At 37.5% G+C, this 16,350-nt stretch overlaps 2 protein-coding genes across 3 annotated transcripts in view; both read left to right on the top strand.

Annotated features, from left to right (window-relative positions):
- The window catches only part of LOC117922918 (ABC transporter C family member 12-like), a 59,219-nt gene that overhangs the window by 27,586 nt on the left and 15,283 nt on the right, over nucleotides 1-16,350 (top strand). For both annotated transcript variants that reach the window (XM_034841140.1, XM_034841141.1), the window contains exons 13-15: nucleotides 7,661-7,795; nucleotides 11,032-11,138; nucleotides 11,236-11,329. In XM_034841140.1, coding sequence (XP_034697031.1) covers nucleotides 7,661-7,795; nucleotides 11,032-11,138; nucleotides 11,236-11,329 — 336 coding nt within the window. The remainder of the gene's footprint in view (nucleotides 1-7,660; nucleotides 7,796-11,031; nucleotides 11,139-11,235; nucleotides 11,330-16,350) is intronic.
- LOC117922921 lies at nucleotides 11,652-13,355 on the top strand. Its single transcript, XM_034841146.1, has 2 exons — nucleotides 11,652-12,813; nucleotides 13,130-13,355. The coding sequence occupies exon 1, from the start codon at nucleotides 12,136-12,138 to the stop codon at nucleotides 12,763-12,765; it is 630 nt and encodes a 209-aa protein (XP_034697037.1). The 5' UTR covers nucleotides 11,652-12,135; the 3' UTR covers nucleotides 12,766-12,813; nucleotides 13,130-13,355.

Raw genomic sequence — 16,350 nt, 5'->3', positions numbered from 1 at the left:
GTTATTCTACCTTTCCGGTTCATGACAAAATACGGAATGGCATCATCACAAGTATCCAGCGTCACGTCATCAGAATCAGGGGGCAGATCTGAAATTCCAAACCTTGGTGGCAGTGATTCCTCTCCTATTCTCATCACAGGACACAAATTAAATGGCCATAACTATTTACAGTGGTCACAATCTGTGTTGCTGTTCATTTGCGGTAAAGGAAATGATGAGTACCTCACTGGAGAAGCAGCCATGCCAGAAACTACAGAACTGGGTTTCAGGAAGTGGAAGATTGAAAACAGCATGATCATGTCATGGCTTATCAATTCCATGAACAATGACATAGGTGAAAATTTCTTGCTGTTTAGGACTGCAAAGGACATATGGGATGCAGCCAAAGAAACTTACTCAAGTTCTGAAAATACTTCAGAACTTTTTCAGGTTGAATCAGCCCTACATGACTTCCGCCAAGAAGAGCAGACAGTTACTCAGAATTACAACACACTCACAAGGTATTGGCAGCACCTTGACTTATTCGAGACTCACTCATGGAAATGTTCTGATGATGCAGCAACATACAGGAAAATTGTGGAACAAAAGAGACTGTTCAAGTTTTTCCTAGGACTAAACAGGGAATTGGATGATGTTAGAGGCCGAATCATGGGCATTAAACCCTTGCCAAGTCTCAGGGAGGCTTTTTCAGAGGTTAGGCGTGAAGAAAGTAGAAAGAAAGTGATGATGGGATCCAAAGAGCAACCTGTCCCAACATTGGATGCCTCTGCCCTTGCTGCTCGGTCATTGAATAATAGTGGTGGAGATCGTCAGAAACGGGATAGGCCTTGGTGTGATTATTGTAAGAAACCAGGCCATTATAAGGAGACTTGTTGCAAGCTTCATGGCAAACTGGCTGATTGGAAACCAAAGCCACGGTTTGACAGAGATGGCAGAGCACACGTGGCTGCCAACTCTGAGAGCACATCTGTTCCCGAGCCGAGTCCATTCAACAAAGAGCAGATGGAGATGCTACAGAAACTATTAAGCCAAGTTGGCAATGGCAGTACTACCAATGTAGCCTTCACTGCTAATCGAAGAGGAATGAAGCCGTGGATAGTGGACACAGGTGCTTCTGATCACATGACAGGAGATGCTGCCATTCTTCAAAATTACAAGCCAAGTAATGGTCATTCATCCGTCCATATTGCTGATGGTTCAAAGTCAAAAATTGTCGGGACAGGTTCTATCAAACTTACTAAAGACTTATATCTTGACTTTGTCCTCCTTGTTCCAAACTTGGATTGTAATCTTTTGTCCATTAGCAAACTGGCCCGTGATCTCCAATGTGTTACTAAATTTTATCCAAACTCGTGTGTTTTTGAAATCGGGGAAGATGATTGCCAGTGCTGAACTGTGTTCCGGGCTCTACCTCCTCTCATGTGGCCAATTCTCAAACCAAGTCTCTCAAGCAAGTTGCGTACAGTCTCAGAGTATGTTAGAGTCTTTCAATTCTGTGTCAAATTCTAAGGTCAATAAAGATAGTGAGATTATAATGTTACACTATCGCCTTGGTCATCCTAGCTTTGTTTACCTTGCAAAATTGTTTCCCAGATTATTTATCAATAAAAATCCAGCATCTTATCACTGTGAAATTTATCAGTTTGCAAAGCATACTCGAACAGTATATTCTCAAATCCCATACAAACCTTCGACTGTTTTCTCTCTAGTACATAGTGATGTGTGGGGTCCCTCCCGGATAAAAAATATTTCTGGCACTCGATGGTTTGTGACATTCGTTGATGATCATACACGGGTAACATGGGTTTTCCTTATGAAAGAAAAGTCAGAGGTCGGGCACATTTTTCAAACCTTCAATCTTATGGTTCAAAATCAATTCAATTCCAAAATTCAAGTCCTCAAGTCAGATAATGCAAAAGAATACTTTACTAGTAGTCTCAGTACTTATCTTCAAAATCACGGCATTATCCACATAAGTTCTTGCGTTGATACCCCACAACAAAATGGGGTGGCTGAACGCAAGAATAGACATCTCTTGGAGGTTGCCCGGTGCCTTATGTTTTCCTCTAATGTTCCAAACTATTTCTGGGGGGAAACTATTCTCACAGCTACCTATTTGATTAACCGTATGCCATCCAGAGTGCTTACCTTTCAATCCCCACGTCAACTTTTCTTAAAACAATTTCCTCACACCCGTGCAGCTTCTTCTGATTTACCACTCAAAGTATTTGGTTGCACAACATTCGTTCATGTGTATCCTCAAAATCGTAGCAAATTTGCTCCTCGAGCCAATAAGTGCATTTTCCTAGGGTATTCTCCAACCCAAAAAGGGTACAAATGCTATTCTCCAACCAACAAAAGATTTTACACCACCATGGACGTCTCTTTCTTTGAACATGTCTTCTTCTATCCCAAATCTCATGTTCAGGGGGAGAGCATGAATGAACATCAAGTTTGGGAGTCTCTTCTTGAGGGTGTACCTTCTTTTCACTCAGAGTTACCAAATCCTTCCCAATTCGCGCCTACTGAGTTGTCCACACCCATGCCATCATCAGTCCAGCCAGCCCAGCACACAAATGTTCCTTCTCCTGTGACCATCCAGTCTCCCATGCCTATTCAACCTATAGCCCCACAACTTGCTAATGAGAACTTACAAGTTTACATCAGGAAGAGGAAAAGACAGGAATTAGAGCATGGATCACAGTCAACATGTGGCCAATATATTGACTCCAATTCAAGTCTTCCTGAAGATAACATAGGTGAGGATAGGGCTGGAGAGGTGTTAATTCCCAGCATTGATGATTCTACTCTGCCGATTGCATTGAGGAAGGGTGTTAGGAGATGTACAGATCATCCAATTGGGAATTATGTTACATATGAAGGACTATCACCATCTTACAGAGCATTTGCTACTTCTCTTGATGATACTCAGGTTCCCAACACAATACAAGAGGCATTCAAAATGTTAGAATGGAAGAAGGCAGTACAAGATGAGATTGATGCACTTGAGAAGAATGGGACGTGGACTATCACAGATTTGCCGGTTGGGAAGAGGCCCGTGGGGTGCAAGTGGATTTTCACCATAAAATACAAAGCAGATGGATCAGTCGAGAGATTCAAGGCTCGTTTGGTAGCTAGAGGGTTTACACAATCCTATGGGATAGACTATCAGGAGACTTTTGCTCCTATTGCAAAACTGAACACTATCAGGATTCTTCTCTCATTGGCTGTGAATCAAGATTGGTGCTTGCAACAACTGGACATAAAAAATGCGTTTCTAAATGGTGACCTAGAAGAGGAAGTCTACATGGAAATACCACCTGGTTTCGAAGGAAGTATGGCAAAGAATCAGGTTTGCAAACTCCAAAAATCCTTGTACGGCCTCAAACAATCTCCCCGAGCCTGGTTTGATAGATTCACAAAAGCAGTCCTGAAGCTGGGCTACAAACAAGGTCAGGTTGATCATACTTTATTTGTCAAGAAGTCTCATGCCGGGAAAATGGCCATATTGATAGTCTATGTTGATGATATTATTCTATCTGGGAATGATATGGAGGAATTACAGAATTTGAAGAAGTATTTGTCAGAAGAGTTTGAAGTTAAAGACCTTGGAAATTTGAAATATTTCCTTGGTATGGAAGTGGCTAGATCAAGGAAGGGAATTGTAGTCTCTCAAAGAAAATACATACTCGATCTTCTTAAGGAGACCGGTATGCTTGGATGCAAACCAATTGATACTCCTATGGATAGTCAGAAGAAACTTGGTATCGAGAAAGAAAGTACAACAGTAGACAGGGGGAGATATCAGCGGCTCGTCGGACGCTTGATTTATCTCTCACACACTCGGCCAGATATTGGCTTTGCAGTGAGTGCTGTAAGTCAATTCATGCACAGTCCCACTGAGGAACACATGGAAGCAGTCTACAGGATTCTTAGATATTTAAAAATGACACCAGGGAAAGGTCTATTCTTCAGAAAGACAGAGAACCGTGACATTGAAGTATACTCAGATGCGGATTGGGCAGGAAACATCATTGACAGGCGGTCCACTTCTGGATATTGTTCTTTTGTCTGGGGAAATCTTGTTACCTGGAGGAGTAAGAAGCAATCAGTTGTAGCCAGAAGTAGTGCAGAAGCTGAGTACAGAGCTCTTGCACAGGGAATCTGTGAAGGGATTTGGATAAAAAGGGTTCTTAGTGAACTGGGACAAACGAGTTCATCTCCAATTCTCATGATGTGTGATAATCAGGCAGCTATAAGCATAGCAAAGAACCCCGTGCATCATGACAGGACCAAGCACGTTGAGATTGACAAACACTTCATCACAGAGAAGGTGACTAGTGAGACGGTTAAATTGAACTATGTTCCTACCAAGCACCAAACCGCAGACATCCTCACCAAAGCTTTACCCAGGCCTAACTTCGAAGACTTAACTTGCAAGCTGGGATTATATGATATATATTCTCCAGCTTGAGGGGGAGTGTTGAAATTTGGCATTCAAAGTTAGGGTTTTAATTTAGGAAAGTATTTTAGGAATAAAAAAAGGAGAGATCATTTAGGATGATTCAGTTTCCTAATTTTAGGAGAGAATCAAGCTAGATTGATATTTTCTTATTCTGTCTTTTGTGTATATATATGTGTATGGTGTGTACCTACAGAATCAATAAAGGAATTCAGAATTTCTTCAATAGGTAAATGGCAAAAGCTAAGGAGATTTGCCTTAAGAACTTCTACATATCAAACATTTTCTAATTTGGAAATGCCTGGGGCTTGTACAGAACTACTAGCTAATACATTTTATATAATACCACCACCACCAAAGTAGCAGTCTTATAATTGAAGTTATTAGGAGAACAAATAGGGGCTTGTCACTTGCAATGTGCATAGACAAATCATTATCAAAGTACGATTTTTTTTTACTTAATGGGACAGTATGAACCACTAGAAGCTTTAGATCTTCTTTCTTAACCCAAAAAAAGCCTCTTCTAGGTAGAATATGTCTCATTCTAGTCTTGCTCTTGGTTATTATGGGAGCTTTAGAAACCTAGTTAAAGTCCTTGAGTTGCTCAAGCTTATGAGTATCCAAACTGCAAGTGTTTCAACCAATTACTTAATTTGCTCACAGAGGTTCTCTAGCTGAGTCTAGACAAATCTTTCACTTTTTTGCTTGCCTTGAGATCTCATAGAAGCTCATGTCACTTATTTCTTATGTGGGGCATCATCCCAGAAGATATTATTTTTGCAATGGGAAGTTCCTTCACAAGAAAGAAGCGTGGCTTTTGGTTCCAAGGTAGTGGTCAGCTCATTTACCCTCTAGCTTGCCTATCTCCAAAGTTTATTCAACTTTCTAGTGTCATCACATAAGTTTTCGAAAACCTCACTTGTAAATTGGAAGTTTCCTTTGAGTATTTTAAACTCTACTTCAAGAATTTTTAATACTAACAACAAACTATTTCTTTTTCCTAAAGCTAATATCTAAACATTGCCTTCTTATGTTTTGGCTGAACCATGAGAGTCGACAATTCATTGTCTACTTTCAAAGTAGTGCTTTCATGATCACAAACCTTAAACTTCTTGTTAAGCACTTTCCATTGTTTCAACTTTGGACTTTCTTTTTATAGCTTGGTTTGAGCTGCATTATATCCATCTTTGTACCCTTTTGAGTGTGGCTCACTCAAATTATGAGACACCGGATCCATTGCAATAGGGTTAATAATCATAATAATGGTTGTCAATGTTATATAGTTGATAGTTGCATCATTCTAAGCTTAGCTATTGGACTCGTCTGATTCAGATATGATTGCTCCATGTTTCATTCATTTTCTCGACCTTTCTTTTACTTTCTTGCTAGTGCAATCACTAGCATTGTTACCATAGCCTCAACATTTTAAACACTAAATGACATTTCTTTATTTTCTTTCATATTTCATTTTTTCTCATTGAACCTATTTTGTGGAGTGACTCTCCCTTTAGGATTTTCACTATTTATAGAATTATAACCTTTTTTATTTCTAAGGGTCTAGATGTACTAAAAATAAAGTACATGCTATTTAACAAGATTATGATACACTCATAGACACATAGACATGTTATCATATATTTAAGTGTTATGATACATGAACTCTTTGACATCATTTAGTGTAGTTGTGTCGATATGACTTGAAATTCATGTGGATATGAGATTCTTGTTATATGTATCTCTTTTACTTAGAATATAGTTGTTTGGTTTTTTTCTTAATAGATGGTTAAATAGAGGAAAGAGAAGAGTTTGCTAGAAAATAATTTTTAATGACCAATTGAAGGCCTAAGGGCATAAGATAAAGGTGTTCAAGCTCTTAAGTGGCAAACTATTGGCTTTTTCACTTAATTTAATGAAGTGAAAAAATGGGTTTGATAGAGAAAAATAGGGATAGCAAAGAAAAATGGGGGAGTTTTTATATAACGATTCGCTCCCTCCCATGTAAATATCCCACATCGAATAGGGGAAAATATTTTTAACACTATTTATGTATGGGCTCTTCTTAATCATATAAACACATTTTAAAGCCATAAAGGCTCATTGAGCCCAAAGCAAACAATATCTACATGGGAGAGAATGGGTCATTACAAATGGTATCAGAATCGATTCCCTACCTCAATGTGATAATTTGTTTGACCTCGCAAGGAGTGTCTGTCTGTTTGTCCCCACAATCTTGTGGGATACGATGAGAACGTCATGTGCTATATGGGAGGTGATTATGATATCCCACATTGGATATGAGAAAAACTTTTTGACACTATATATATGTGTGCTCCTCTTAATCATGTAGACACATTTTAAAGTTGTGAGGACCTATTGGATGCAAAGAAGATAATATCTACATAGGAGGGCATGTGTCATTACAATTCATATCCTTTTGTTAGCTTTGTGTACATTGTGAACCAAATCCAAATAATTTAAGTTTTTAGAAAAATTGGTAGTCTAACATCCTATTAGAGATAGCAATCTCAAGTGCAAGTCTCTCCTAATATTGTTTCCTTTTCTATTTATATACTATTACCACTACTAATGTGTTTGTCCATGTGTGGGTATGGAGCTTCATATGAGGATGGTATTAGCTTGATATATATTGGGGCTCATATGCTGACAACTTAAACTTTTAGGAAAGTTGATAGTTTAAGATTTTTTATTTTGATTATTTTCTAATTGATTTTTTTTTCTTTTATTTTGCTGCATCAAAACACCCAGATTCACTATTGAGATTTTTTTTTTCTTCAATAAGCCCTTGTATCCTAAAATATGAGCATGTGAAAAATTAGACACCTAGACACACATTTGCACCCAACACCGACGCCCAAATCTATCCCACAATAGGTATGGTGAAATAGCCAACAGAATACTTGAAAATTGTAAATTGAAGATTAGTGTGGTTAGAGGTAAAATGATGTGTCGCATCATTATGCTTATTATTGGTAGCAAATCTGGTTTAAAATTTCCTTATTATTCTCTACATTTGATTCAAGTTCAACAAGCAAAAAATAAAAATAAAAGGATAAATGAGCTACTATTGGTTTGCATTTTTGTTTAAAGGAAATGCCAATATACTATCTATTTCTGTTGCCATATCATTTGAGGAGTTAGAGTGAGCTTATAACTAAATGTACCTTTTACTTTGCTCAGCAAATATGTCAACAACTACATGCTTTATGGTCTGCTCCATTTCGTATCATCATCGCTATGGTTCTTCTTTATCAGCAATTAGGGGTTGCTTCCCTCCTTGGTTCACTGATGCTACTTCTCATGCTCCCGATACAGGTATGTGAATTTTTAATTCCTTCTCCTCATTGGTTGAAGTTGGGTTTGTTTTGATATTAGATTGTACACAATTAATTCCCTCATGTTTTCATTTAATATCTTCATATTTCTTTTTTGTGGTGAATATATCTATATTAAATGTATGAATTGCATCTTCTCAACTTAGCCAAAAGCTGCCAGCCATTAACCTTTTCCTACTGTTTTATACCTTAGAGTCATATGTTATGCCATAGTGTAACTTCAAAATTTTTAGGTTTCATGATCTTCAAGATTTGACTGAAGGTATTATGCTACTTGAAAACCTAATGCACCCATTTTCTATCCTTGTGCTCTGTACCATCAGTAATAAAGATATAATCCTAAATACAACTCATTCCAGTTTATGGACTTCATTCTCTATCCTTCATGCATTTTCAGTCCAAGTCTTGATAGGGACCTAACATCCTTGCATACGGTAGTGTTTGTGATATCCCACATCAATAGGGAAAAAAGTTCTTAATTCTATATATATATGAACTCCTTTTAACCCTGTAAACACATTTTTAAAGCTGCAAGGGCCTTTTAGGTCCAGAGTGGATAATATTTAAATAGTTGGAGTGAGTCATTAAAAATGGTATCAGAGTTAATCTCCGACCCTAGTGTGGGAGTTTGTTTAGCCCCATAAGGGATATCTGTTTGTTTGACCCTACGATCCGTTAGGATACAGTGAATCTTATGGAATACGATGAGGACGTTATGTCTGCATGTGATTATGATATTCCACATCAAATAGGGAAAAAGGTTAAAAACAAACACTATATATGTATGAACTCCTTTTAACCTTGTAGATGTATTTTAAAGTCGTAAATGTCTCTCAGGCCCAAAACAAACAATATCCACATGATTGGGAGTAAGTCGTTACAAACTACCCTTTGTTGGCAACAATCATTTCTTCACCCTTTCAAATAATGTCTCCTCACACAAAGACAAAATAAAGAATCCATCCCTCAACTGTTTCACATACACAAAATGATTTTCTTTGACTATTGTAAACCTATAGGTCATAATAGTTTGATGAAATCTAACATACTACTGTCTAAATGATTATTTTAGCCCATTAATGGACCTTTGGAACTTGCAAACTTTGTGCCCATCCCCATTCACTATGAAATCAAATGGTGGATCCATGTAGATCTCCTCACTTGGTTCTCCATTAAGAAATGTACTTTTAACATCCATTTAGCATAATTCTAGATCCAAATGTGTGATAAGGACTAGAATAAGGTGAATTAAGGCAAAACTCACTACTGGTGAAAAGGTTTCCTCATAGCGCACACACTCTCTTTAAGGGTATCCTTTCACCATAAGACACATCTCTATTAAACCATCTACCTAACGTTTGATCTTGGGAACCCACTTTTTTCCAATGGTCTTATACCCTAGTGGAAGATCAACTAACTTCAAAACAGTGTTCTTCCTCATAAACTCTATTTCCTATATCATTGTAGCCCTCCATTTTTCACAAGCAGGGAATGAGAGAGTCTCTTATAACTTTTGGGTTCAATATCATCTTCTGGAGCACACACAAAAACTTCCCCATTTATCTCATTACAACTTTGAGGGATAGTTCCACATTTGCTTCTACGCACTATTGGATCTTATGAATCAATATTTTACTAGTGCACTCCCACTCAATGGTGCTTTCCCACTGGGTGGTAGGTCAACATTTAAAGGTATACTCTTATTAGCTAGGAAGTTGACTTCGATATCCTTAGTAGGATTTAGAGTGCCTTCCTCTAATTAAACAGTCTCAAACAAGTTGAGATTTTGATTCAATTCCCCACTTATTTGAAAAATCATCCTCTAGGAAGACATCGTGACTTAATTTCATTTAAACTCACATTGATTGTTTACCAAGCATCATATAACCCTTTGATTTATTAGAATATCTAATAAAGATGCACTTGCTTTGGTTCAAGATGTAGGAAGCAGTCAAAATAACATCCCCTCATTATGATATTAGATTTTTAGCTTGCACCGTCATCAAGCAACCCCATATCTAAAAGCATGTGGTTCCTCCATTCCACTACATCATTTTGTTTTGTAAATCCTTGAAATTATTAATTGTCTTTGATTTCCTTTTCATCGTATAGATTATTAAAATTCTCAGATAGATGCTCACATCACAATCTATCCTTAGTGTTTTAATAGTTTTTTCTTTTGGATTCTCTACCATGTTGATAGAAGTCTAAAGCAATCAAAAGCTTATGAATTGTGAGAGATCAAATAGACATAACCTTGACGTGTATAGTCATCCATAAATATGATGAAGTAGTAGGCACCCTACCTTCCTCTCACATTCATTGGGTCAAACATGTCAAAATGCATTAGTTGTAAAGAAAAATATTTGCTTGTGGCTTTTTTGAAAGGCTTCCTAGGCCCCAGATGTCTGAATGTAACATTCTTACATAAGAATAAGGAAAAGTGCTACAACAGAGCATTTTTCCACCAATTACACAACAACATAAGAATAAATTGAACCAATTAATTAGTTAGGTCAAGAATATCTATTATCTAGTTCAAAGTTTGTACGAAACTCTAAGGAGCCTTTTACTTATAATCTCAGAGGGATAGGGTCCATTGGTTCTAGGATCAGACCTAGATCCTTACCCTCATCTGACAACCCTCTTATCAGATAGAGAAGCAGGAGTAGAGCTCTAATCTCACTAGTCTGCCCACTCTGGGCAACTTAGATAATAAACTCTATCAAAAAATAGAAACACGGGATGGAGATCAACGTCTTTAGCAAGGAACCACTTAGACAATAATTGATATGTTCTTTATACTTTGCAAGCAAATTTAGGATGCCTCCTTTCCCTTTGATAGTGCTGAGAAAACAGTGGCAATGAATAAAAGCCAATGGCATAGATGGAGGCCAGAATGTGAACCACAATAAAAGTCAAGAGAGGAAAATGAATAAGAAATTCTTAAAAGCGAAAAGGCCTAGAAAAGTCTAAATTGACTAGAAGATAAGACTGTCAGGCCTCATTTTTTATTTATCCTAAGGTTTTAGAAATTATCCACCTGATTCTGAAGTTGAGGAATGCATTTACTAATCAATAGATTTGATATGTCCGGATATCATCATTCATTGTGTTGTTTAATGTCTATGATGAAAGTTGTGATTTATCTTTTTAATTGATCATTTCTTGTATAATTTCACCTTCTCATGCATTTAAATTATTTTGTCAAAACAGACATTTATCATTAGCAAAATGCGAAAATTGTCCAAGGAAGGATTGCAACGAACTGACAAGAGAGTCAGCCTCATGAATGAAATTTTGGCTGCCATGGACACTGTGAAGTATGGTTCAATTTGATTAAGGATTTTTCTTATACTTATGTGAAAGTTTAGGCGTTAACAGTTGCAATTCTGAATGGATTTGCTAAATATGTTTCAGATGTTATGCATGGGAAAAGAGTTTCCAGTCTAAAGTTCAAAGCATGCGGAATGATGAATTGTCTTGGTTTCGTAAAGCACAACTGCTATCAGCTGTATGGAACAAAATATACAGAAATTATCTTCTTATCGTTATATTACAAATGCTAATAGAACATGATGTGATGTTGATAATTGCTACATTTAATTTCATCCTGGTTTTTTCATTGGACTTTATTGATAGTGATTAACTATGTAGTTTCCATGTGCGAGTTGTTGTTGTTGGAAAACCGAAACCGAAATTATTTATTAGTTGTCAATCTTTGTATTTTTAGGAAAGTAATTGTTAGGAGTTATTCTTTCCTTTTAATCAGTGATTTAGTTTCCTAATTTGAAGGATTTGTATATGCTGTAAACTCTATAAAAGAATAATTTCAATGAAAGAAAATTATTCCCGTGAAACCCTATTCTTCAGCTTGGTATCAGAGCTAACAATTTGCTTGCCAAAATCCTCATTCTTCCTCTCTTTCAATCCCTGTTCTCTGAAACCATGTCGGATATTTCAAATGAGTCCACTACTGTTCCTCAACCTTCTCTGAACAATCCCATCATCACTGATTCTTCAAAAATCAATCCTACCACCTCGGAATCTCACTCTATCCAAACCACCACGATTCGCTTGAATGGTGACAACTTTCTGAGATGGTTTCAATCAGTTCGGATGTACATCAGAGATCGTGGAAAGATGGGCTACCTGACGGGTGAAAAGAAGGCTCCTACAGTGGATGATCCGAACTATGCTATATAGGATGCTGAGAATTCCATGGTGATGACATGGCTTGTGAATTCTATGGAAGAAGACATTAGCTCTAATTACATGTGCTATCCAATAGCACAAGAGCTTTGGGAGAATGTAAATTAGATGTATTCTGATTTAGGGAATCAATCACAGATCTTTGAATTAACCCTCACACTTGGTGAGATACGACAAGGGGAGGACAACGTCGCAAAGTACTTCAACTCCTTGAAGCGGATCTGGAAAGATCTTGACCTCTTCAACACCTATGAGTGGAAATCTACCGAGGATAGACTTCATCATAAGAAGACCATGGAAGACAATCGGATCTTCAAGTTCTTGGTTGTCCTTAATGTCGAGTTTGATGAGGTAAGAGGGAGAATAATTGGAAGACAACCCCTGCCTTCAATTGGTGAAGTTTTTTCAGAAGTTAGAAGAAAAGAGAGTCGGAGGAATGTGATGCTGGGCAAGAAGGGCCCTGGAGTTGCTATTGAAGGTTCAACCTTGGTTACCACGGGTGGAGGCTATAATAAAGCTGCTGCATTTCAGCGCAAATCAGATGAAAGACCACAGGTTTGGTGTGATTTTTGCAACAAAGCCATACTCGTGAGAACTGTTGGAAAATCCATGGGAAACCTGCAAATTGGAAAGGAAAAACAGGTGACAAACCAAGCCGAGCCATTATTCCTACTGCTAATGAGGCTGAGACCAGCCCCTTCACCACTGAGCAAATGGAGCATCTTCTTGCACTGCTGAAATCCAACTTGACATCCGGTACTTCTAGTGTTTCTTTGGCACACACAGGTAATGAATTATATGTTCTATCTTGTCGTTTTAAATCTACTCCATGGATAATCGATTCTGGAGCATCCGACCACATGACCAATTCCTCAAACATGTTTGAATCCTATTCACCTTGTCCTGGAAATAAAAGGTTCGGATAGATGATGATAATTTCTCACCTATTGCAAGAAAAGGTCTAATAAAAATCTCTGAGGGAATAGATCTTAAATCTGTTCTCCATGTTCCTAAACTTACTTGTAATCTATTGTCTGTTAGCAAATTATCTAGAGATTCTAATTGTTGTGTTATCTTCTATGAATCCCATTGTATTTTTCAGGATCAGAGCTCGGGGAAGACGATTGGCAGTGCTAGGATGATCAGTGGTCTCTATTATTTTGAGGATAATTTACCTAGTAATAAAATTGCTCAAGGACTAAGTAGTATTAGTTCTCTTTCTGTTCGTGATCAAATAATGGTTTGACATTGCAGATTAGGCCATCCTAGTTTCTCTTATTTAAAACATTTATTTCCAGTGTTATTTCAAAAGGTTGATCCTTTATCATTTCAATATGAAAGTTGTTTATTGGCAAAGAGCCAACAAAAAACTTACATTCCAAAACCCTACTATGCATCAAAACCATTTTATCTTTTTCATAGTGATGTTTGGGGACCTTCAAAAGTAACCATAATTTCAGGAAAAAAAAATGGTTTGTGACCTTTATAGACGACCATACATGTCTTTGTTGGGTATATTTAATGAGGGAAAAATCTGAAGTCGAAAATATTTTTAAAGAATTTTACAGAATGATTGAAAACCAATTTCAAACAAAAATCAGTATTTTGAGATCTGATAATGGGATTGAGTACTTTAATAAAGTTTTGGAAACCTTTTCAAACGAGAAAGGAATTTTACATCAATCCTCATGTTCTGATACCCCTGAACAGAATGGAATAGCTGAACGTAAAAATAAACACTTGTTAGAAGTAGCACGGGCTATGATGTTTTACATGAATATTCCAAAATACTTATGGGGGGATGCCATACTAACTGCTTCATATCTAATCAACAGGATGCCTACAAAAATTTTGTAGTATACCACTCCTTTGGAGTGCTTGAAAAAGGTATTTCCAGAATCTCGAATTAATTCTGAATTACCCTTGAAAATATTTGGTTGCACTGCATATGTACACATTCCAAAAAGGTCAAGATCTAAGTTAGACCCAAGAGCAGAAAAATGTGTTTTTGTAGGATATACTCCTAATAAAAAGGGTTACAAATGTTTTAATCCCCTTACAAAACGTTTTTACACAACTATGGATGTTTCCTTTATGGAAAATGTCCCATATTTTACCAAAAATTTACTTCAAGGGAAAAATTAGTGGAACCAAATTTTTGGGAAATTGTTGAACCTTTGCCTAGTGTAATTCTTGATATCTCTCTTGAAAAAGAAAATAAGGAAACTAAGCCTACTGAATCCAAATCTGGAATTGGTCTGTCAGAAGAAGAAATACTACGAATGAAAAAAAATAGAAACAATCTTGAGCCTGTGGTTTATTCAAGGAAAAAAGTCCTTGGAAAAGTAAAGACCAGCTGATCATCCCAGCACATGGTCAACCGAAAGCCCTAGGCAATGGCTCTTTAAATGTCTCAGGTAACCCTCCTTCTATTCCTACTCATATACATGCTTCTTCTTCTTCTGTTACTGATCTAAGTTTACCATCACACTTTGGTCCAAGTCCAGAAATATCTGCACCCGAACCCGGTTTAAGATTAGCCCCAATTGTTCTTGCACAGGACCTTGACCTTGATCTCCCTATTGCTCTTAGAAAGGGAACCCGAGCTTGCACTAAACATCCCATTGCCAAATATATCTCCTTTAGTAACCTTTCTGACAACTATAGAGCATTCACTACAAATATTTCAAAACTTGTGGTACCTAGAAATATTCAAGAAGCACTAGATGAACCGAGTTGGAAATTGGCAGTGTTTGAGGAAATGAATGCCTTAAAAAAGAATGGCACTTGGGAGGTTGTAGATTTACCAAGGGAAAAAAAAGTTGTAGGGTGCAAATGGGTGTTTACAATAAAGAGTAAAGCAGATGGAAGTGTTGAGAGATACAAAGCCAAATTTGTGGCAAAGGGTTTTACTCAAACTTATAGGATAGACTACCAAGAGACTTTCGTCTCCTTAGCTAAAATAAACTTGATTAGAGTTTTGTTGTCCCTTGCAGTAAATTCCAATTGGCCCTTACACCAATTGGATGTTAAAAATGCCTTTCTTAATAGAGACCTAGAGGAAGAAGTGTTCATGAGTCCTCCACCAGGTTTTGAAGAAAGTTTTGGAGTTGGAAAAGTGTGCAAATTGAAGAAGTCCTTATACGGACTTAAGCAGTCGCCTAGAGCTTGGTTTGAGCACTTTGGCAAAGTAATAAAACATTATGGATATACTCAAAGTCAAGCTAATCACACGATGTTCTACAAACATTCGAATGAAGGTAAAGTAGCCATCTTAATTGTGTATGTTGACGATATTGTGTTAACTGGGGATGATTGCAATGACCTAGAGAAGCTAAAGAGGAAACTTGCTGAGGAATTTGAGGTTAAGGACCTGGGGGCATTAAAATACTTTCTTGGGATGGAGTTTTCTAGGTCCAAAGAAGGTATCTTTGTAAATCAACGGAAGTATGTTCTTGATCTTCTTGATGAGACAGGTATGTTAGGATGTAAACTTGCCGAAACACCTATAGAGCTGAATGTAAAACTGCAACCTACAAAAGCCAAGAATGTGAAGGACCGGGATCTTTATCAGAGACTTGTTAGGAGATTGATTTACCTATCCCATACACGCCCTGACATAGTATTCTCAGTGAGTATGGTTAGTCAGTTTATGCATGCGCCTGGACCAGAGCATTTTGAAGCTGTTTATAGGATTCTAAGGTATCTAAAGGGGACACCAGGTAGAGGTCTTCTGTTCAAGTCACGAGGACACCTACAAATTGAAACCTACACCAATGCAGACTGGGCTGGAAGCATAGTGGATCGAAGGTCCACCTCTGGGTACTGTTCATTTGTAGGTGGCAACTTGGTTACGTGGCGAAGTAAAAAACAGAACGTGGTTGCTAGAAGTAGTGCTGAGGCTGAGTTTAGAGTTGTAGCTCATGGTATTTGTGAGATTATGTGGATAAGAAGATTATTGGAAGAGTTAAAGATGACAGGTTCATCTCCTATGAAGTTGTATTGTGACAACAAGGCAGCAATTTCAGTAGCTCACAATCCGGTTCTCCATGACCGCACCAAACATGTGGAAGTGGACAAGCATTTCATTAAAGAGAAGATAGACAACGGATTGGTCTGTATGACCTATATCCCTACTGAGGAACAAGTGGCTGATGTCTTCACCAAAGGAGTACACAAGAGGCAATTCGATTTTCTAGTTGGCAAGCTGGCTATGGAAGATATCTTTAAGCCAGCTTGAGAGGGAGTGTTGGAAAACCGAAACTGATATGGAAAGAAATAACTTTGTAAAGCTGTAAATTATTTATTAGTTGTCAATCTTTG

The sequence above is a fragment of the Vitis riparia genome, chromosome 10 (assembly GCF_004353265.1).
Source record: "Vitis riparia cultivar Riparia Gloire de Montpellier isolate 1030 chromosome 10, EGFV_Vit.rip_1.0, whole genome shotgun sequence".
In the NCBI taxonomy this organism is placed as follows: domain Eukaryota; kingdom Viridiplantae; phylum Streptophyta; class Magnoliopsida; order Vitales; family Vitaceae; genus Vitis; species Vitis riparia.
This window is presented reverse-complemented; position numbering and strand designations above follow the sequence as displayed.